The 23,418-nt window shown below is 41.0% G+C and overlaps 1 protein-coding gene across 10 annotated transcripts in view; it reads right to left on the bottom strand.

The window, feature by feature from the left end:
- The window catches only part of ATG7 (autophagy related 7), a 233,706-nt gene that overhangs the window by 146,669 nt on the left and 63,619 nt on the right, over window positions 1-23,418 (bottom strand). For all 10 annotated transcript variants that reach the window (XM_048226710.2, XM_057311937.1, XM_044385070.3 and 7 more), the window contains 2 exons: window positions 20,571-20,646; window positions 7,055-7,135 (listed from right to left, as the gene is read on the bottom strand). In XM_048226710.2, the coding sequence (XP_048082667.1) occupies window positions 7,055-7,135; window positions 20,571-20,646 (157 nt within the window). The remainder of the gene's footprint in view (window positions 1-7,054; window positions 7,136-20,570; window positions 20,647-23,418) is intronic.

The following is a 23,418-nucleotide window of genomic DNA, read 5'->3' as shown; positions in this document are numbered from 1 at the left end:
ATTCCCCAGTGTCTCATCCAGAATAGCTTGGGAATGGTACCAAAGAAAAACTCATAGAACAAGGGTACTTTTCTAGGATCCACAGACATGTTTCAGGGACTTCATGAAGCCAGCAAAATTGTCTGCAAAACTGTGTGTAACTTTGCGTTTTTTTCAGGGAAGCAGGGTCTGCTGTTTTGGTCAGTCTGAACAAGGTCCAGGACTCAAAAATTTTAAGAACCACTCTGTCAAGGGAGGGGGTTGGGGTGGTGAAGGGGAGGAGAGGCTAAAAGTGAATGAGATTAATTACAAACTAAAAGGAACCCAGATTTTCAATAGCCTGAAGATTATACTTGGGCCAGGCAGCCAGTGGAACCATGTAAGATCACAGTTCTAAACTTTCTGGTCTGGATGGTAAAAGGATCCTGTAAGAAAAACATGTGTTCAAGCAAACCAGCCATGTCTTTGTGACCACAGGTGACAGAGAGAAGAGCAGGCAGTACAAACTTAACTACCAATTAGGTGGTCTCAGAAGACCACTGGTCAGAAGTAACAAGCAAGGCACAGTTCTCTGGAATCAAGGGGGAAGGTTTTGGCAGTATTTGTCATGAGTCATGATGGAAGGTTTTTGCAGCTTCTCAAAACCAGGGCAGCCTTGACCTTCAGTCAGGCCTCTCATCGTACCTGCTTGTACAGTGAGCCCGGAAAGGGTTCCACACACCCCAGGTGACCTATTTCAATCACAGGGGTCTTTGTTTTTTATTTCTGATGTCAACATCAGTCCCTGGAGTGGGCAAAGGCCTTGGCACTTGGTCACAGGGAACTGGATACACGTCAGCCATTGCAATTTCCCTGGGAAACAGAAAATATTTTCCCCACTCTATGGATGAGGAAATTGAAGCAAAGGGAGAAATGTCCAAGGTTTTTCAAGGAGGTGAAGAGCCAAGAGCTCCGAGGTTAGAACTTGCAGCTACATACTCCACGCTGGCTCTGGCTGGATATTCTGTCTCCTTTAGGGAACCAAGCAGCTCTGGAGATTGGGGAAACACTAGTTGCTAAGCACAAGATGTGGGATACAGTTTACACCACACAACCATGCATATGGAATCCATCACACATTACAACAGAAGACTTGAGGCCTCACTGGGTAAATGAGATAGGAAAAGGGAACCTGGGGGTTACTCATCATTTTCCAAATCAGAGATTTATGTCCCTTTTGGAAAGGAGAAGGAAAACCTGGCCACAGCCCAGTTTTGAGTAATATTTGCCACTGAGAAGCTGTATGCAAAAATTCCTGGCACAAACTCTGGAGAGCTCTTCCGATTGGGCTCTGGCCAGTCCTTAAAAATGATTGAGATTTAAAACCCTATCACACCAGAGAAGCAGGGAGTGTCCTTGGTGCAGCACCATAAATCCCTCTCTCTAAAGCTAATTTCAAACATAAAATAGGAACGTTCAGAGAGAAAAATTATTTACACATACCTCCTTACATAGAAATTTTTTTTAAGTCAAGAAGGGTAGAGGTCAATGGCTAATCATGGTCTGAGTGGCGAGAATACTGTCGATTATCTTCTTTAACCTTAAATATATTTTCTGATTTTTCTAAATTAAAATAGATTGCTGTGGAATAAAGAATAAAATTAAGTAAAAAAAATATAAGAGCTAATAACTTTGAGGGTCAGTAGAGAGCCAGAGCTTATCTCATCCAACTGACTCATTTATAACAAAAGAAGAAACAGAGGCGGACAGAGCAGGGAGCACCTTGCTTGTGGTCACTCGGCAGCCAGCAAGGGACTCGGAGCCAGGACCCTGGAAATCCCCTGAACGACTTCCTGGCCTCCACACCACACTGTTGCAGCTGCTGGATTCCTTAGGCTAGGAAACCCCCTAAGCTTGGTGCGAGGTGAGAAGCAATTTTATATGGAATTGTAAAATTCGAAACAGCAGCCCCAAATGTTACACAAAGTACGCTAGATTCCAACTCAAGAACAGCTGAAATTGAAATGGCACTCACAGAGAGGACAGTCACAACTGCTATACTGAAAAATTGCATAAATGTACTATGTTTTCTTTCTTCTGGCTATTGTTCATGCAATTCCCTGTCTATAATGCCTTCCCCTCTTGTTCTACCTCCCACGTGTTTCTAGAAATTCCTACTCATCCTTTAATATCAACTCAGAAGTCACCTTCTGCAATGCCATCCCTGGTTTCTCCTATTTGAAAAAGTAATGGGTACTCGGACACCACCACAAGAGGACGCACCTTGACTGCACAGCCTATCACTACATAAGCGAGATCACTGCTGCTTTACAGGTCTGTCACATCCTTGAAATAGCATTCTTTTTAATCATCTTTGTATCTCTGGCACCCAGCAGGGTCTCAAATGGCAGCTGAATAAATGAATACCTGCTAACAGCCATACAGCAAGACTTGAACCTCTTTTTGAGTATCTATGACTTGTCTTTATATCCTCAAAAGGGTGCACTTGTAGAACCTAAGGCAACAGATTGCTTTGGGACAGAGGTTTTTCTTAAAGTTTAAATAGCTGAGTATTGTTATTTCATACTTCTTACGTAACAAAGAAATATGATAGAAAAATGTTAGGATTACATAATATCAAAAATAAATGGACAGGTTGGCAAAAAAAAAAACCCAAAACAACACAAAAAAACAAAAAACCCATACAATTTACTACATGAGGATACCAGCCAAAATGTATTATTCCTACACCCTCTCTATCACTCAAGGCACACGTACAAAGATACACAAAAAAAGTTAATAGCAAGTCACCATGGGAAGTTTAATCATAACCCATCAACAGAAGAGCTCATGGCCTGGTAAACACCAAAGTGTATTATTAGGGTTGCTAATTGCTAATTAAAATCCCCAGATCAGGTTTCTGGGCACAGCCTGCTACATCTGTGCAGTGGGCAAGTCCCAGATGGTATGAAAACCAAGATTGGGGCCTGCTTCTTCATGAAAGGCTATTCCTGCAGTATCACAAAGGTTGTGGGTGACAGATTGTGCAACAAGAAGAATATGCACATGCAGTCACCTCAGGCACAGCCCTGCTCCAAACTACAGATTTGAAAGAAGTTTCTAGTCAACTTCTGGGATCCAGAAATCAGGCATTGTTGCATAAAATACCAGGGTACCTAGCTTTACCTCTTATAGCAAAGAGAATGGTCACAATATTCAACATACTGTCCTCCTTCCTTGAGATGGTCTGGGAAGGGGGACAAAGGGACTTCCTGGGTTGATGGAAACATTCTAGACCTTGACTGAAATGTGGGTTGCATGTATGTATACATTTGTCAAAACTTACAGAATTGTTCTCTAAGACTCATGCCTTCTACTGTATATAAATTTTATCTAGAAAAAAAGAACTATGCACAAAAATCGAACTCTAATTAGGTTTATTTTCTGCAGTGGTATGAGCGAGCAATTTTTTTTTTAAGATTTTATTTATTCACTTGACAGAGAGAAAGAGAGAGACAACCAGTGAGAGAGGGAACACAAGCAGGGGGAGTGGGAGAGGAAGAAGCAGGCTCCCAGCAGAACAGGGAGCCCCATGTGGGGCTCGATCCCAGAACCCTGGGATCACGCCCTGAGCCAAAGGCAGGAGCTTAATGACTGAGCCACCCAGGTGCCCCTGAGCTAGCAATTTTAAAACTATTTTCAGTGTATTCTAGACTTGAGCAAGTGAGTAGATACATGTAGGATAATAAGAGCCAGGTTTCTCACGGTTGGGCAAGGTAGTTACAAATATGGGAAGGGGGAATTAACATCACCAAAGGGGATAAAATACATCATGTGCCTCCTAACATGAAGACAGGTCATCATGTCTTTGGTCGTTCTGCCAAAATTTCATAACCTGACTCTAGTCATAAGGATACATTAGACAAAATCAAGTTGAGGGAAATGCTACAAAATAACTGGCAAAATATCAACATATTTAGGTTAAGAAAGACAAAGAAAGGCTAAGGAACTTTTCTAGATTGAGGGAAGCCAAAGAGATATGACAACTAAACACATGCTTGATCCTGAATTGGTCTGGGAGAAAAAAACCTATTAAGAACATTACTGGTACAAATAACAACATTTAAAATATAGGCTGTGGATTAGATAATAGTATTGTGGCAACATTAAACTGCCTGAATTTGAAAATCTATTGTGTTTGGGTAAGAGAATATCCTTTTCTTAGGAAATACACATTGAAGTATTTAGTTGCAAAGGACCACAATGTCTCCAACTTACTCTCAAAGTTGTAAGAAAAAGAGAAGGGTGGGGAGGAGGAAGCAGGGTAGGTGGGGAAAGGGGAGTGTGCACACATACAAATGGGACAAAATGCAAACAATTGATCAACCTGGGAAGAGTATAAGGAGGTTCTCTGTACTATTCTTGCAACTTTTCTGTAAGTATAAAATTGTATCAAATACAAAGTTACCAAAAAAATACCCGAACTTCCCCCAAAATGTTTAGTGTAAGGCTACTCATAACTAATTCAATGTATTATGAGAAATTCCTTCAAGAATATTGGTTTTAAAATTCTATTTTCCCTTCTGGTAGCAATCCATAAAAACTTCAGTTGGCTCTAAATTCCTTTTTAGAAAAACAACTCATATAGCTTCAAATAAGATTTTTTGAAATTCTGTGGCAGATACCATCATTTTAAGAAAGTCTTGTAAGACAATAAATAGAAACTGGAATGAAAATGCCTCTTCACAACCCTCCTGCCTCCAGATTCTTCAGTATTTTTTCTGTAAGATGGAACAATTCATCTGGCTACATGCGAAGTTAAAACCAAACAAGATAAGAAACAATTTGTGTGTAGACGATTCGGCCTTCCCAGACACAGTAGAGAAGTGTATTCTTTCCCACCTCAGGCCTCATAAAAGGTCTACACATATATATAAATATGGAAATGAACAGAGCATTAGTACTCAGCAGAGCTTATTCTATCTTCCCTATCTTTCTGTCTGTATTTGTGTTAAATTAGATACAAGTATGGCCTTGGTCCTGGGGGGGGGGCGGAAAGGGCAAAAATACCAAAACTACCAAAGGAAAAACTTGCTTCATGGATATCAAAGGAGAATTTTTAAAAAGTCATTTTTAGCCCCAAAGAATCTTTTTGAAACAATAACAACTATGATATGACTCAGTATAAAAATATTATGCTAAGTATGCATTAAGAAAAATTCACATGCACAGAGATGAAACTATAATTGGATTTGTCATTTCAAAGTATTAATGTTGGGCTTGCAGATAATAGAGAATGACATTCTCCTAAGCGAATAAAGAAGTTAGCCAAGTAAGTGAATGCGGTGTTTCTACTGTAAGGAAATACGTGCACCAGTGAAGCAACCTTTTCAGCACAAAAGAAATTTAATACCCAGACCACATGAAAAGTGATCGCTATGGGAATAGCACAGCTGTTAAAATCCAAGGCAGTTTGTATTAAATCGTCCAGCATGTTTATGTAAAGCAGGACTCTCAGAATGACCACCAAGAGGAATTAACTTCGCTAACGAAAAAGTGATACCTATACTTAGTTTAATGCTTACAATAAGTGTGAAAGAAAAATGCAAAGCGATTCTCTTCCAGAGAATAGAAGGCACCTCAGTTAGCTGGTATGCTTGTGATTCTTTCATAAACAGTATCTCAAGGGCTAATTTAATTAGAAAAAGAACAAGAAAGAGTCAGTGTTTGCATTTCACTTACAGAACCCAATTATCTTTATTTCATTGAGACGCCTGATCTACATAAAGCCACAGAAAGACTGGCACCTGGGCCAAATGACTCCAGTATGAAAATTAATACTGCCGAGTTATGCTGAGACCAATTAGCTCAGCCTTTCAAAGAAAAATACAATGTGCTCACTAAAAAGCATATAATCCTAAAGCTTGTGTTTGTGAAGACAGAAGTAGACATCCTTGAGTCCTTGACTTGAACAGCCAGGATATCTCAGAGAGATGACAAAAAAGAACCAGCTTGTGGGTAACTACTGACAAATGGTAAACTTTAAATCTCAACGCTGACACTTGGGATGCAAGATGATAAAACAGCTTAGTTAACTGTTTGAAGAAAAAAATTACTCTCAATATTTCAGCACCTAAAATTATCATTTATCAGCACTCTCAAATCTGAGATAAGTTTTTAGACTGGTTAGGATTGTGCTTTCTCACAGGATATGACCACGTAAAGTTTAAAAAAAAAAAAAAAAAGCTTATCAACTTAGAGTGGAGAGAATTTCCCCAGAATTCAAACCCTTCCATACTGCCAGATGTAGGCTCCATGGCAAAGAAGTCCTGAATTAGAAGTGAGAGGCAGAGTTTGGGATTAATGACCCTAATACTATTTTGCATAACACTTGAACATGAAAATCTTACTAAGAAGCTTGAGTTTTAAAAGCCCAGGTTAAATGACTGGCCATCAATGGCTTAACGAGGCATACAAAAGAAAATTAGCTATAAACACACAGTATACAGGCACAAATACCTCAGACTATCTCTAGGCCTATTAAAAAAATCAGATGCCCTCACTGTAGTTTTGAGATACATCAGCCGTTTCCCATTACAATGAGGACATACCAGCTCTATTTTTAGAGCCTCTGGAAAGATCAAAGCTGAAGGGGCCCTTTTATGGGCTCCCTAGCTGGGGCCCCTAATCTCTGTTTACTTTTTGTCATTATGTAGATCTCCAAAAGACAAACCATGAGGACTGCCTGGTAGCCCCCCTCTTCTAAGGAACACTTAAAAATTGCTCTATGATGGTCCATGTGAGCAAGGAACCTCTGGGAAGGAACAAAACCTAGTAAAATTCACATTCAAGCCAAAATTATTGTGATACCAGTATTGATACAGAACTACAATATCTAATTCAGTCTCTCTTTGTACACTATAAGTCAAACTTGCTCAGGCTGGTTTCCCTGTGAGAATGAACACACATAAATGACAAATCCCTTCTGGTTTTTTAGATGCCATCCCTCCCCCTCAAAAAAGTCCCGGTGCCTCTGGCTGGTAAGGGTGATAGGTGCATTTTTAAAAACAAGTCCCTCAAACGCAGAATGACTTACTTTGGAAGAACAAGCTGTACATTTGTCAAACGCCAGACTGACAGGAAGGACATTATCAAACCGTGACAGAAATCCCCGGATCTAAAAAAAAAAAAAAAATAGAACAAATGCCATCAAGCTCAGAATGCCCATACTTGTGAAATGTATTTGTAGTTTCTGACAAGAAGTGGGAAGTAATATGGTGGTCTTGACACAGATTACTAGCAAAAATGAAGTGCACATGGATATTTTTCCTTATACTATAATCAGTTTGAGGAAGAATTACATGTCTTTTATTCCATTAAGAACCTTTCCATGTATTTGAGACCTAAAAAAAATCCAAAATACAAAAAGAAAGCACTACACTGTAAAGTATCATTGTGATAAATGTCTTAAAAAATACTAGCAGGTCAACTAGTTTATGATGACTCAACTGTCATACACAAGTTACAGTGAATATGGGTAAGTGTGTGCATGCAGAATATGATATTGGGTGGGGCATCACAGGGAGAAGGCCTGGGGACTCTGCCAGGCAGAGACGGTTCTAAATATATATCTAGCTATTTGCTTGACTTGGAATAGATAGGGATAAAAATGCAAAACATCACCAAATTTATGGGGAAACAGCGCCACCTCGAGCATAAACTTCTGGACTACAACTGACTGCCATTTTCAGGGTATCAGCTATAACCAGGTTTCAAAAACTATGATTTAAGTAATTTACTGAGAACATTATACCTTTCCAGAACTATACTTACGCCAAACGGGAAGTTTTAAACTGTTGTGTAGATCATTAACATATTATGAAAGATATGAATGGTAAACTCCATGAAGTCTCCACAGGACTTGGCATTTGTACAAGTAGACAATGTGAATGAATCCTCTCATGAGTTAATTTATTTGATCTTCCCAACTGTCCCCATTTTATGCTGATAAAACTCAGACTCAGAAAGGTGACGCAACTTGGCTCAGGAAAACAGAAAGTGACAGAGCTAAGATTCGGAAGTAGGAGTCTGGACTCCAAACACAGTCCAGCCCCCTCCTCCTACTTTACCCTCCTTCCTCCCTTTCTCTCAGGACATCACACGTTTGTCTTCAATACTAGGTCTCAACACAAACTAACAGTCTCACCTGAAAAGAGCAGAAGAACCAGCCACATACCCTTCTTGCCTTTAGCTACCCTCCCAACACTCCCCCAAAATAAACGAAACAGTAAAATCAACACATCCTTTACGGAAAAAAGCTTCCTCTGCATTGGGATAACTCCATCTTCGTGCCTACACTGCACCTAACAGTCTAACTGCATGTTCGTACTGGAAAATTAAACCTGGACAGACATGGCTATGGCTATCTTGTAAATACCCTTTTCAATGTAATCCAAGATCAAAAGAGTGTTTGGTAGAAATGATAAATCAAATAGCTGGTATTAGTTAGACGGCCTCATTGTGAGCCTCTGAAAATGTGACAATCTTTTAGTTCCCTAAATCTCGGGAATGTGGCGACCATTTAATTATGTAGTACTGGAGGCACAATCAGGGTTTAAGTTTGCTATTCAGGACAGCAAAACAGGAGACATCAAACTTCTAGGAAAGTTAGAGGCTTAAAAGAATTCTCAAAGCCTGGTCGTGCCTCAGTTACTTTTATATTTGATATATGTATACCATATATGTATATATGTGTATAATATATGTACATATTATATATGTGTATATTATATATATTTTTATATTAAATTCCTCAAAAATGTGACCATATTTTGCACATTTTCCATTAAAATGTTCATTGATATAGCCTATGTGAATGTGTCCATATAGGCTTCACAAGGTTTTCCTCATTCTTTTTTCTCCTACAGCTAATATCAAGCTTTATGCTGTATAAAGAAATATTGGTCATTTTCTCTGCTAAACTGTCTCATGACTACAGATGGGAGGTAAAACTGACGGCAAGGGAGACAGAAGACCAAATTAGGAACAGGAAGGAAGGCAGGAAAGAAAAATATAAAAACAAAAAACACAGGTGGTGAGCAACAGAAGAAAAAGGAACCAAAATGAATGGATTGGCCAAGCATGGGCCACACACTATTGTTTAGCACCCCTAGACAGCTCTTTACTAGGAAACTGTGATTCATTTTCCCAGGAAATGAAGTAAAATAACATCTGTGTGTGAGGCCTTTCAAATTCACCAAGTTGGTATCAGAAGGCCCAGAGCTCAAAGTTAGTTTTAGGTAACTTTAAAAAGGAAAGCCTTCTTCTCAAACAGAATGCATCAGACTCCTAATGGGTATCTCCACGGGTGAGCGCCCTCCTTTCCATATAATGCCATACTCTGCCACTGATGCATTTTTCTAACACACAGCTCCTGGGTATGTCACTTTTTAATCAACTTTCTGGAGCTGAAACAAACACGGCAGAGAATTCCTTATGCTGGCAGTCAAGATCCCCCCACTAATCTGGGACCATACTGCCTTTCTGTCTTTTTTTTTTTCTGTTTTTTAAGATTTTATTTACTTAGAGCGCAGGTCGGGGGTTGGGGGTGAAGGCAGAAGCAGAAGGAGAGGGAGAAGCAGACTCCCACCTGAGCAGGGAGCCCGATGCAGGACTCAATCCCAGGACCCCGGGATCATGACCTGAGCCGAAGGCAGACACTTAACCAACTGAACCACCCAGGCACCCTCTAATTACGTCTTAAATTCAATCTGCTCACAGGCCCCATACAGCTACTAAGCTGAGTTCCTGACCTTGACTCATGCTAAATTCTGTGACTCAGAACCCTTCCTTTTGGAAACAGCTACATAGCCAAATCTCCATCTTCCTTAAGAGCCACTCAATGCAAACACACCTTTCATAAATCCTTCATCTACCTACCATTAAGCTTAGAGATAATGTCTCCATCACATGAAATCCTTCTTTTTGATATTTATCATCAAATACCTTGTGTAATAATCATTAAAAAAAACCCAACAGGTTAGTAGAATATAATTCATGTACCATAAAATTCATCTTTTTAAAGTATAGGATTCAGAGGCTTTTAGTATATTCATGGAATATAATTATCACCAATATCTAATTTCAGTACATTTCATCACCCCCCAAAAAAACGCAGAACCCATAAACAATTAGTCCCCATTCTTCACTTTCCCCATGCCCTGGCGACCACTAATCCTTTCTGTTTTCACTGATGCATCTATTTTGCATACTTCCTATAAATGGAATCATACAAGGCTGGCTTCTTTTACTTAGCATGTCTTCATCCATATTATATCCTGTGTCTGTACTTCATTCCTTTTTGTTGCCAAATAACATTCCAATATATGTAGATATACCACATTTTGTTTATCCATTCATCAGTTGGACATTTCTTTTGGGTATCTACAAAATTGGATATATACAATAACTCCCATTATTTTAGGAATCAATGAGTCACATGGTAACTGTATGTTTAACATTCTGAGGAAGTGCCAAACTGTTTTCCAAAGTGACTGTACCATATTACATTCCTGCCTACAAGGCCAACACTTGTTATTGTCTTTCTGATTATAGCCATCCTAGTGAGTCTGAAGTGGTATCTCACTGAGGTGTGATTTGCATTTCTCTAATGACTAATAATGCCTAACATTTTTCCAGGTGCTTCTTGACCATTGTACATCTTCTTTGGAGAAATGACTATGCAAATTCTTAGATAAGTTTTAAATTTTTTTTTCTTTTTACTGTTGAATTTTAAGAGTTAAAAAAAATATTCTGGATACAAGTTTCTTTTCAGATAAGATTTGCAAGTATTTTTTCCCATTCTGTGCATCATCTTTTCACTTTCTTGATGGTGTCCTTTTAAGCACAAGACTTTTTATTTTCATGAAGACCTATTTATTTTTTCTTTGGTTGCTTTATCTTATGGTGTCATACGTAAGAGACCATTGTCTAACCCAAGGTCATGAGGATTATGTTTTCTTCTAGTTTCATAGTTTTAGCTGTTACATTTATGTCTATGATCCATTTTTAGTTAACTTTTGCATATGGTGTGAGATAAGTGTCCAAATTCATTCCTTTGCATGTAGAAATCCAGTTGTCCCAACACTTCATTGACAAGACTATTCTTTCCCAATGGAATGGTCATCAAATGACCATAAATTTAAGAATTCATTTCTGGATTCTCATTTCTATTCCATTGATCTATATATCTATCCTTATGACAGTACAACACTGTCTTGATTATAGCAGCTATGTAGTAAGTTTTGAAACTGGTGAAGTGTGAGTCTTAGAACTTTGTTCTTTTTCAAGATAATTTTGGCTATTCTGGGTCTTTTGCCTTTCCGTATGAATTTTAGAATCATGGGGCGCCTGGGTGGCTCCGTCAGTTAAGCGTCTGCCTTTAGCTCAGGTCATGATCCCAGGATCCTGGGATCCAGTCCTGCATTGGGCTCCCTGCTCAGCAGGGAGCCTGAGCAGGGAGCCTGCTTCCCTCTCTCCCTCTGGCCCCAACTCATGCTTACTCTGTCAAATAAATAAAATCTTTTAAAAAATTAAAAAAAAAAAAAAGGAATCAGTTTGTGTGCTACACTTAACAAAAATATTTATTTCTCTTGCTTTTAAAGGGCAAGACACAAGTTGAACTATTTGCATTTGCCCACAGCACGGCGATATGCTTATAAGACTATATATTATGAAATGAATGAATGAGAAAAACACAAACACCCCAAAGCCTACCATATTATTCATATCTGAACTATACAAAGAAAACAACTCCCAAATAAACCACAAGAAAAACTTCAACTTAGCACCATTCACATTTTCCAGGCAATCTGAAGCCCTTTCCCATCAACAATGTTTTAAATCCCCAGTATTAAAAAATGCACTGAATTTGCACAAGATGCTCCGCATTCCCTCAATCTTACAAGAGATGCATAAAACTTAAAGAGCAGAGGTTGCTACTTAAAATTTTAGCACCTTCCTTCGACATGCATAAAAATCGTAGAGCTATCTAAAATGCAGGTACCTTATGCGAAATCCTAATAAGTACATTCAGACCTATTTAAGAGGCCAATCAGTCCCCAATTCACAATCCAAGAAGTTCTAAGGATTTGTGCTTAGCTTGAGTGGGGAAAAACTCACCATCACCTTCCTACTTAGAAGTGTGCAAAGCATGTGCAGCACTATGCTCAGTGTCTTTCTAAACTTGTCTAAGCAGAAAGAAGAATCCCCTGGAACTGGACTTGAAAGGGCTGGAGTAAGGCCTGAGAATCTGTATGTTTAACAAGAGCCCCAGGTGATTCTCATCAGGCAAGCACATGAAACAGGAGCTTTCAGTTACCAACCTTATTTATACCTTCCTGTGGTTTGCTCTACACCACTCAACATCACCTGTTAAGAGGTCAGAAAACAGATGGAAGCTTTTAGCAAAGCTCCCATTCTTTCCACATTTTCTAAAAATAGCACCACCACACCTACCTAATTTTGCCCACATCTAAAAGAACATTCAAATGAAAAGGCTTTATGAAAGGATATTAAAGTCATTTCTCCATCCACACAGGAATAAGTAAGGCCTCTTGACACTGCTCAGGGTAATTCTCTAACTTTTGGGACTGCACACAGTTTACTGTAGTCTTATTCTATTACTAGTATTTACTATCAATCTTTCTGTACAGGAGGGTAGGCATTAAACAGTTCTTTTAAAAATCTAACTCTACCTACAAATAAAAACAATAAGCACATGACAGAGAACAAAAGAGCAAACAACAATGACCCATGCTACAACAGGATATTTACTCCCATTTTCGTATTTTTAAAAAAATATTTAATTATTTAACTTCCTTTTAAATGGCCTCCTCTGAATACTGAGGGGGGAAAACTGCAGATTTTACAAACACACATGCCTCTCTACCTAGCTCCGGGCCTTGTAAGATTCCTTAGAGGGGCCAAACCTTGCCTCCTTCCCACACTCTTTATTTTTTAAATTCACATTAAGTTTTTTTCCTCTTAATACAGAAAATAATAAGGAAGAAATTTAAATGGCCCATATGGAAGCGGATCTGTGGTTGCCTGGGGCTGAGGGTGGGGACATTACCTGGGAAAATGCAGAAAGGAAATTTTGGGGTTCACTGGGAATGTTCTACATTTCACTTGGGGTGCTGGTTATATATGTGTATGCACTTGTCAAAACTCATTAAAATGCACACTTAAATGAGCATATATAAATTATACCTCAAAAGAGGTAATTAAAAACTGTTTATAATCTTAACATTTTCAAAATAGTACAGAAAGGCACAAAATGAAAAGTCTAAGTCCCTATTGCCTCCAACCCCCTCGTCTTCAAAATAACCTCCAGCATCCAGTTTCCTGTGTTGCCTAAGAAAAAAAAAATATTTCATGCGCAAACTAGCTCTACAATGTATCTTTGCTACCCCCCACCCCCAAATATTTAAAAGCCCACCTGGGAATGACAGAACCTAGAAGAAATTAGCTATGGTTTCTTGGCTCCTTCAGCTCTCATGGCCCCCAGGCCCCATCAAGGACGAAAGCAGCCTGAGCTGAAATCCCCATTGTCAAACACCAGTGAGGCACTGGTGGTATTTGCCTTTGGCTAACAGGGCCTTGTAAGAAGGACAAGTTCCCTTCACCAAGAGAAGTAAAACAAACCAGGAGGAGATATGCAAAAGTCCTCAGACCAGGGCCTTTAAACTCTCTTTTGCCTCCCTCCTGGCTGTCCCTGCAGGACAGCGGGAGGTCCCAGCCCCAAATTATTAGGCACACCTGTGCCCTGCCTAATTAGCTCCACAGGCTCACAGGCAAGAACACCTGCTTGGGCTGGAGGTGTGGGCTGGGGACAAGGTGTCAAGGGTCCTTTTGGAAACAGAACTCGGGTTGGTGGGAGCACAAAACTCAAAGGCATGTTCAAAGAGCAGGATTTGGTCTGTGTTAACCTGACGAGTAATGTACTTTGTCCCATAGGATGCCACAAAGAAGCCATTTTTTTTTTTTTTTTTAACAGACTGAAGTTCTCAAATGCCTAATGTCCCTGGAGGCTGTCACTGAGTAGATCTGGAAGAGGGATGGGAAATTTGATTCTGAAATGGCACAGCCAGACGTGGGAACCCCTGGATTAGGCCACCTTCCACTTAAAGCCAGTCAACTCCAAGTCTATACCCAGACCTGCTCAGATCTTCTCCAGTCCATTCTCCAGACAGCAGCCAAATCTTACCATGTTATATCCAGCTCATTACTTTCCACTGGCTTTCTGCTGCCCCTGGGGTGAGGATCCAAGCCTTTCAAATGGCCTATCGATCCTGACTGCCTCCCCTTCACCCCCTTGACCCCCTCCACTGTGTTTTCCCAGCCCTGTGTTATAGGCACATCTGCAGCCCTGCAGGTCCTCAAACTCACAAGCACCCTTCTCACCCATCTTCTCCGCCTCTTCTATGCCTCCCCTACAGTGCTTACCCCTCACCTTTTTCCCTTCTGCATAAACAGGTGCTCCCTCCTCTCCTTGCAAGCTGTGTGGGAAGGCATGTCTTAGAATAAAATTATGTGGAAAATGGGAAGAGAGGGAGGAGAGCACTGTTAAGCGCCATCCCTGTGTCCTGTGCTCTTGGGTGTTTTCACACATTTATCTCAATTTGCCCTCGCAACCATCCTGTGACTTTCTCAGAGAAGTAGTGTGGCTTGCCCAAGGTTCTACAACCGCCCAGTGGCAAAGCCAGGAATCTGAGTTCTGTTCCTTCTGACTGAAAAGCCTGGGGAAGAGAGCCGCAGAGCACAGGGGAGACAAAAAGAAAGGAGGAAAGAAAAAGAAGGCCACAGGAATTAAACTAACAAACACAAAGTCCTGCAAAAAAACAAAAACTCAATACCTAGCTGGTGGCTATCAAGGCCTGGGTGAATGAAATTATCTTCAGTCATTTATGCTTACTTGGCTACAAAATAAATAGATCAGGAATAGAAAGGGGCTGCTTCCCTTCTGGGCTACTGCCAGCGGTGTGTACATCAAAGCTGAGTAAAATCAGCTTAAGTTCTAAGCCCACCTTGCCTTGATGGGAAGCGGAGAGCCGATGGTCGCAGACAAACAGCCATGCTGAGCGGGTACATTGTGGCCACAACTGAGCTTGCTGCACTGACTTCACACCGGTTTCCGGCAGACCTAGCAATATTTCCAGAGCTTGGAGTTTGCATAAATAAAAATGAACTCCAAACTCCAAGAGATGACTCTTGGATGTTGAAAAGAGTCTTAATCAAAATCAATGCCCAAATGGGGAGTTGGGCAATTGCAACACCCTAGGCACGGCACAGTCATCTTCGTTTCAGACAATGGTGTTAGTGACTACCAACGATCTACCTCTCGTTATTGGACTGGAGTCACCGGGGGACAGAAGAACTGAGCTGTAAATGAGCCAGCATCATTCTTAGAAAAATCCTGCAGAATGGAGCTATTCTTTACAATCCTTCCCAATGCACTCATTGCTTCCAGAGTTTTATGAAGATTCTTTGTAATTCCCTTTTTAGGAGAGCGCATTTTACCATTTTAATTAAAAGTGAAAGAGAAAGATAAAACCAACATTTACTAGTATCCCTTATGTGCCCAGAACTGTGCTAGTGCTTAGTAAATGTGATGTAATCTGTATGTTAATTCCAAGAGTTTATTATATAATCATCCCCATTTTACTTGTATAAAAACATGAAATTCAGAGAGGATTGGTAACCTGCCTAAGGCCACACAGTAACAAGTGACAAGAGCTGCCTCAGATCTTTTGTAAAAGGAGCTAAAGAATGAATGGATGTAAATGTAATTAAGAAGCAAACCTAGGGTTCTAATCGGATCTGTATGATCACAAAGCCTATAGGCTGCCTCCCACACGGGACCTCTCAAACAGGACGGCCTCACCAGGGGAGCAAAACTCGTGGGGCACAAGTAACATGCTTGAACTGATAAACTTATGCCCAAGTCTTCTGGGACAAGAGATGCTCTCTAAGACACATTTGAACTCTGTCACTAGGTGTAATTCATCCCCTTTGTCATGCACCAAGGAAGGCCTATCACCCTCTCTTCTTCTAGGCCCCAAACAGAAAGCATAGACATTGTCAGATCTTGTACCCAGATCCCTCCTTCTATTCAGGGGCCTCCCACTGGAATGAGGTTCCACCACATCCAAATGGCTTGGGGTATATCCATCAACTTATATGATTCCAAAAGCAAATGGAAATAAATACGAACGGTTTATTGTGCCAGTTACTGAACTTCTCTGAACATCACGGTGCTGGGCACAGTGTTTGGGCATCATCTGCTGAAGGGATGGTTGAATGAAAGGGGGTCTGGGAGGATGGACAGGTCACAAACTATAGCATCTGATACGGAGAGGGGGAAGGAGACTCCCTTTCTTGGGCTACATCTCAGGAAACGGGCTTTTATTGCTTATCTTCTTAATCTCCTTCCTCAGCAGTCGGTCCATCCATATCATATCCCTAGAGGCACACTGCGATAAGCATTTCTGAGCAAAGTAAAGAGAGCTTATTAAAAGCTAAAGGCCTGAGGATTTGTGGGGGCATAGCCTGTGCAGACAGGCCAGATAACTAGCAACCCAAGCCATGGCTAGGGACCCAAGTTCTATCTCAAACTTGTCTCAGAGATTTCCCAGGCCAGGTCTCTCCCAGGGTCCTGCCCTAGTTCCGCCTTTGTTCTGCTTTTCTGAAAGTAATTAAAAGAAAGAATTCAAGAGCCCAAGAGAACCATGGGGTTGGCAAGTCCAAACCCCTAGGAAGGGCATACACATTCAGGGACTTTATTCATCAGTACTTCAGAGCCAAGAGTACATTCACCCAAAGACAAAAAATGTGAACTGCCTGGTCCACAAGTGGGATAAAAGCTGACTGCTATATTAATGACCGTGGTGTTTGGAGGACTGTTGTATTGCCACCTTGTTTTTCATTTTCTGAGGGAGGTCCAGTCAAATGATCAGCAGCTCCGCAGGCTGCCAATTTCCGTCACATTCAGGATATCTCAGGAACCTGCAAACCAACTTCCTGGAGATATCAGGAGTGGCCTGTATATTTCCTAACTCTTGAGCTGTGCCTCGCACCAAAGAACCAGGAAAAGGGTCTGACCTCATGGAACTCAGCCCCCACCCCAGCAGCCAGGAAAAGACAACCTTTTTTTTTTTGTAAGATCCCACTGGATGGAGAGCAGAAGGAACAATACTATGCTAAGATGTACAATGAAAAAAATTCTCTCTACAAAAGCCAAACTCCAAAGAGTATACTATACTGTATGATTTCATTTACAGAAAGTTCAAAATTAGACAAAAGTCTCCCACAGTGTTGAGAGTCAAGGGATGCTTGCTTCTGTGTCGGAAGGACACAATAATAGATGGAAGAAGCATGAAAGGGGCTTTGGGGATGCTTGATAACACTTTATTTTGATCTGTGTGCTGGGTACACGAGTGGTGTTTATTGGGACGCCTGGGTGGCTCAGTCGGTTAAGCGTCTGCCTTCAGCTCAGGTCATGATCCCAGGGTCCTGGGACTGAGCCCCACATCAGGCTCCCTGCTCAGTGGGGGGTCTGCTTCTACCTCTGCCTGCAGCTCCCCCTGCTTGTACTCTCTCTGACAAATAAATGAATCTTTTTAAAAAAATGAGTGGTGTTTATTTTGTGATAATTCAAGTTGTATACTCAATGCTTTGTAGGATTTGAAGCACTTTATCCAGACAAAAAGGGGGTTATGCTCATTGCTGGCTGCTTGCAGAATCCCATCCATGTACACTGCGCCAGACATTTTTAAAAAGAATAAACCCATAAGCCTAGTTTCTTACCTTCAAATGGTGTTCTCATGGTTTTCAAAAATCAGTCCACTTTTTTTCAGGCTGACGATCATGAATATTAGGGCCTAATCAAGCCTTTTCCTGCACTTGGCCAATCTCTGGATGGGCCAAATTCTGCTAAATTCTGCCTGGGGTCCCACAGGCAAATCAACTAAGTCATCCTCAGGCCTCCCTAGTCTGACACGGAAAGCAGAGACACAGAGCCCACAGGCTAAGTTAAGCAACTTTCTCCAGATTACACAATGAGCTGCTGGTGGGGGGCCTTGCGATTCCTATCCAAGGGCTATCACTTTTCTACTCCAGCTCATTCCACAGGGGCCAATTAACACACGCTCTCCTTTGGGGAACAGAAAAACAACAATAACAACGACGAGGACAACAACAACAACAACAAAAAAATGAGCCCAGGGAACTCACGGGTTGTTCTCTGTATGCAAGGCACACAAAGGGGTTTACCAAGTTCCTCTCCAAGAGGAAATCTGGAGAGCCAGGAAGAGGAGGAGGGAAGTGCTGAGTCTGCAGCAGGGCATTGCAACACAGCCCAGTGTTTTTGTGGAAACGATGTTCTCCTAATCAAAACACAGTTGCATAAATGGACTCACTCCACTTAAAAAAGAAGAAGAAGAAGAGGAAGAAATTTAAAGCCTATAAATAGGAACCACACAACCCTGATTAATTTTAAAGTTCTTTCTCCACTGTCTTTTTTAGATAGTAGCTAAAAATAAAGGCTTGAAACTTGAAATAATGTAAGCAACTAATCACACACAAGCACTGGGCTTTTCCCATATATGGCTGGGTTATTCTTCAGCCTTTGAAAAGACCAAATGAAGAGATGGCCAACAACCAAAATAATCCTTCAGACATTTGAAAACGAGGAGAAAGAACTAGAAGAGTTGGTGAATGACAAACAATTGCAAGGCTCAATGGGGGTAAATGACACTGAGAGGGATTAGTTGCCATAGTACTTTAAAAACATGGGCACATGCATTTTGACACTGGACCCCTTCTATAAAGAGACTGTTTTGCCCTCTGGCCTCAGCACTAAGAAAACTACAGCTGCGATGATTTAACATAAAGGACTTAAAGAAGGAGAGAAGTGCAGGGGCATGACTGAAAATTTAATTAAGGCCCTTCTCAGTACGAAATCTGTAAGGGTGATGAGGGCACATCTCAAGGTCAGAGGAAAGGGACAGAGACGTATGAAGAGGGGAAATGGGTAGGGATTCGAATGAGATTGGGGTGTAAATAGCAGAGGTCAGCTCTAGAGGACAGCTTTCTTATGATGGAGGGTTATTACAGTGTCTGTTGGGTCCTGCCTGAAATGTTTCTGTAGAAAGATGAACACATTCATGTCAAATAAATGCCACATAGTGGCACACAGTCTGTATGAGACAGACTAGAAAAGCCACATTTGCACTATGTTTTATGGTTTACAAAGCCTCATCACAGACATAATCCTGGACACAAGGTAAGGCACCTGCTTTTACTGATATGGAAACTGAGGCTCCAGGAGGGTAAGTGACCTAACACAAGGTGCCTGATGGGCGACTTAGTGCAGGAGGGCTGGAGTAGCGACCGGAAGGCAACACTTCCAATGGGCAGGCCGGGGAAGTTTCACTCATAACACCTCACAGAGAGCACCAGTAGGAGTGCCAAGTTGAGGTGCACGTTTTGGTTCATCCACTACCTCTCTGTGACCGTGCACAAATAATTTCCCCTCTTCTGATTCAAATCGTCAACTGGAAAACGATAGGGCTATCCTAGAAGACAGGAGGCAGAAGGTAGGGAGGTAAGGGGAGACCAATGTGGGCTGAGTGGGCCACCCTGCTCTTGCCCTCAGCTGTGAGCCTGTCCTCACAAACCACAACAGGGCTGTCGGGCACTGTCACCACTTCCCGTGTGGAGACAGCCGTCCTCTTACACACTGAAATACATAGATGGCACCTAGAGAAATGACTTCCAGAAAATAAGACTGGAAAACGTCTTCATTCCTCTAAAAACATAGTTACAAAAACTAGTGACAAGGCAACATAAATCTGAAATTTTCGTTCCAGCACTTTTTTTCTCTTTCCCTCTCTATGGGATGGATCTTCCTCATGACACTTCGGATTCTTTTTCTGAAAAGAAGCCCTACTTTTTAACACTTCTAATGGTTTTCCCATGCATGCCCATAAGGCTTTTTATGTGGCTAGGGAGTCAATAATAAAGAACAGCAACAAAAATAACAAGCATCCTTCACTGAGGGCCTATGACACGCCAGGCACCACTGCTGAGCCCTTTGCACCCATCATCTCTGATCTCTGCAACTACCACACGAGGGCGGTATTACTGTCTCCATTTTATAGAAGGGAAAACAAGGGCTCAGACAAGTTTAGGGATTTGGCCAAGGAAGGCCATCTTAATTAACTGCAGGGCTAGGATTTAAACTGTCATCTGACCAATTCCAGAGTATGTTCTTGCTGCTGCTTCTCCATTACGAGACCTCTAGTCAACATGCTAAATGCATCCAAGACTCTGGGTGATCGGTTTGTTCATGATTTCTCATCACCATCCCCGCAGAATGGGATACTTGCCAGGTAGTCTTAAAGCACTCCTACTGAAACTCAAGGCAGCTGGAGGATAAGAAGGGTGGAAAATGGCGGGCTGAGCCGATGGTATGGTGAAGTGACCCCAAATATGTTCCCCCTGCACCACTGGGACCAGGTCCAGAATTATGACTTCATTTCCAAATCACCAACCTGGTGAGGCACAAGCCCGAGAGAGGTTGGCGGCTCGTTCATACGGTCATCACTGCTGCTGGCAATGGCGTAGCCCCTGAAAAAAGAAAACAATTAGAAGTGCTTGTTTAATAAAAGTTTATGTTTAACATCTGTGAGGATGATCAGGAGGGGGGCCATGTGAGATTTATAAGGATAATCGAAAATGCCCCCTGCAAGAGCACGAGCTAGCGAAAACCTAATTTCCATGGAAGGAAAAGCGGAAGAGCACACACAAAAAATGCCTGAGTTTTGGGGTCAGAAAGGTCAGAGCGTATGACCACAGGCAAGTTGCTTAACTTCTCTGTGCTCTGGGTCCATTAACTATAAAACAGGAATAAGACCATTATGAGGCATAAGTTAGGGAAAGGTTAAACTGCCAAGCGCAATGTTTGGCACATGATAAGCGGATTAATGTTAACTCCCTTACTCTGAGATAGTCTTGTTAAAAAACATGGGCACGTTTTTGCACTGAAATTTTGAAGTGGAAAACTTTCCACCCTTAACTTCTTGAGGTGACAAGAGTGCTAAAAAAATGGAGGAAGAAGATAGAACAGCGAGGAATTAATTGGTCAGGAGAATGGATGCACTCCTTCCTGTGATGTTCCCTTATGGCACAGAAGACATGCGACACAGGATGTGGCTTCAGCCTACAACCAGGGCGAACAACGCAGACAGAGGGGCCAGTGTCAAGGAATGGCAGAATCTGCTCTCCAAGAGGCCACACTACACTTAGAAGGCAGAGGTAGCCCAGGGGGATGACAGAGATGAGAGGAAGTGTAAAAAAAAAAAAATGCTGCTTCTTTTCATTTAACTGTGTTACAACTAGACCAGCTATGTATGCTACCAACGTTGTACAGAGGTCATCTTTCCAACTATGTAGAAAAATTCTTGAGTCATAAAATAGAACATTCAATGTTAATTTCTGAGAATTAGAAAAATAAGTCTTTCAAAAATTCAATTCTCTCCTGCCTGTGTTACAAACAGCATAGCGGGATGATTAAAAACAGAGTTTGGAGCAACACTGTCTCGAGCGAAAGCCCAGCTTTACCACTTACCAACTGTGTGAATTCCAGCAACTCATCCTCCCTATGACTCAATTTGCCCCTCAAACATGGGACAGGTAGGTTTTCTGATAGGTTTGCTATGAGGATTAAGTGAGTTACTCTTGCAAAGTGATTAGAACAGTGCCTACCACAAGGTAAGCACTATATATTAAGTGTCTGACAGATAAAATAAATTACAGTGTATTTGTCAGATAGGTGTAAATACCCACATGACTTCAGTCTGCCTCCGCTAGCTGACACTTGGCAGCAGAGCCTTGGGCAGATATGGAGAGAAAATCTTAAAACTTTAACCATTTTTCTTTTACTTTTTTCCTTGTTTCGTTTCCTTTTCTTTCCCCTACCCCCTTCTCATGTCTTTTTCTTCTTTCCTTCTTTCTTTCTTAAAATTACTGGCTCTATTCTTGAAATTAATTTAATTTTATCTCACTTCTATTTATTACAAGATGAATTCATTCTATTGTTTATAGGTCATTAAGTAAGACTTCTTGCTTGGAGCAGATAGGGTGTCCAGATTACAACTGTGCTAACCTTTGTATCTTTAATGTAACACATACACAGTATGGTAAACATTTAGACTACTTAAAGCCAAGGTCAAGTTGAAACAAAACATAGCAGCTTGCTCATTTTTCTATTTTCACATGCAAGCTAGTATACTATGAGTACTTAATAAATTAAAAAAATTTTTTTAATTGGAATGGCATTGGTAGGCTAGGTAGTCATGACCAAGCCTCCACTGAAAACAAACAAAGCTGGATACAGTATTAAAACCTTTGTTTGAAAGCATGACAGATACCAAAGTAGGGAAGAATTGCAGAGCCAAGATCTGTGAAAGAAGAGAAGCCCATAGAGGTCAACAAGGCATTTGCAAGGGGAACTTTGTGTCATAAAGTGATTGCCAACCTCCAAAAGCAGTGGCTATAGGATCAGAAGCTGAACAGTTATATGGACAGACAAATGGACTGGAAGGAAAAACTACAGCTTGAGGTCTGCCAATAAGGAGGAATCATGAAAAATATCCCAAGCTTTGGGTTGGGGCCAATGGGGGTTGCATCCTAGGACTAAGAGTGAATCAGAAATAGACAAGCCCTAATTGGACTTAAGTATTCTAGGACTGCTAATCTATACACCTAGCAGTTTGCCAGAAGGAAATATAAATCACATCATCTCTGCAATTTTTCATATATAATATAATGTCCAGTAGTCAGTCAAAAAAAACCAAGCAAAAAAATAATAATAATAATAACCAAACATGGGGCGCCTGGGTGGCACAGCGGTTAAGCGTCTGCCTTCGGCTCAGGGCGTGATCCCGGCGTTATGGGATCGAGCCCCACATCAGGCTCCTCTGCTATGAGCCTGCTTCTTCCTCTCCCACTCCCCCTGCTTGTGTTCCCTCTCTCACTGGCTGTCTCTATCTCTGTCAAATAAATAAATAAAATCTTTAAAAAAAAAAAAAAAATAATAACCAAACAGATTTGAGAAATTGGGGAAATTTAAAAACTAGATATGAGGTAATATGAAGGAATTACTTTTAATTTATTTTTATATGTAAAGTAGCAGAGATACATACTAAAAAGATACATTTTTATATGAATGACCTGCTACGTCTTGGATTTGCTTTAAAATAAACCAGTGGGAAGAGAAAAAATGTGGATAGCTATATAGATAAATGATGATGGCCCATATGTTGGTAACTGTTGAAGCTGGGTGGTCTATACAACGGGGTTTATTATTTTACATATGTTTTTTCTTTCATATATGTTGAA

This window comes from Ursus arctos, unplaced genomic scaffold, assembly GCF_023065955.2.
Source record: "Ursus arctos isolate Adak ecotype North America unplaced genomic scaffold, UrsArc2.0 scaffold_14, whole genome shotgun sequence".
Taxonomy (NCBI): Eukaryota; Metazoa; Chordata; class Mammalia; order Carnivora; family Ursidae; genus Ursus; species Ursus arctos.
The sequence above is the reverse complement of the archived record's forward strand: the minus strand, read 5'-3'. Positions and strand labels throughout refer to the sequence as shown.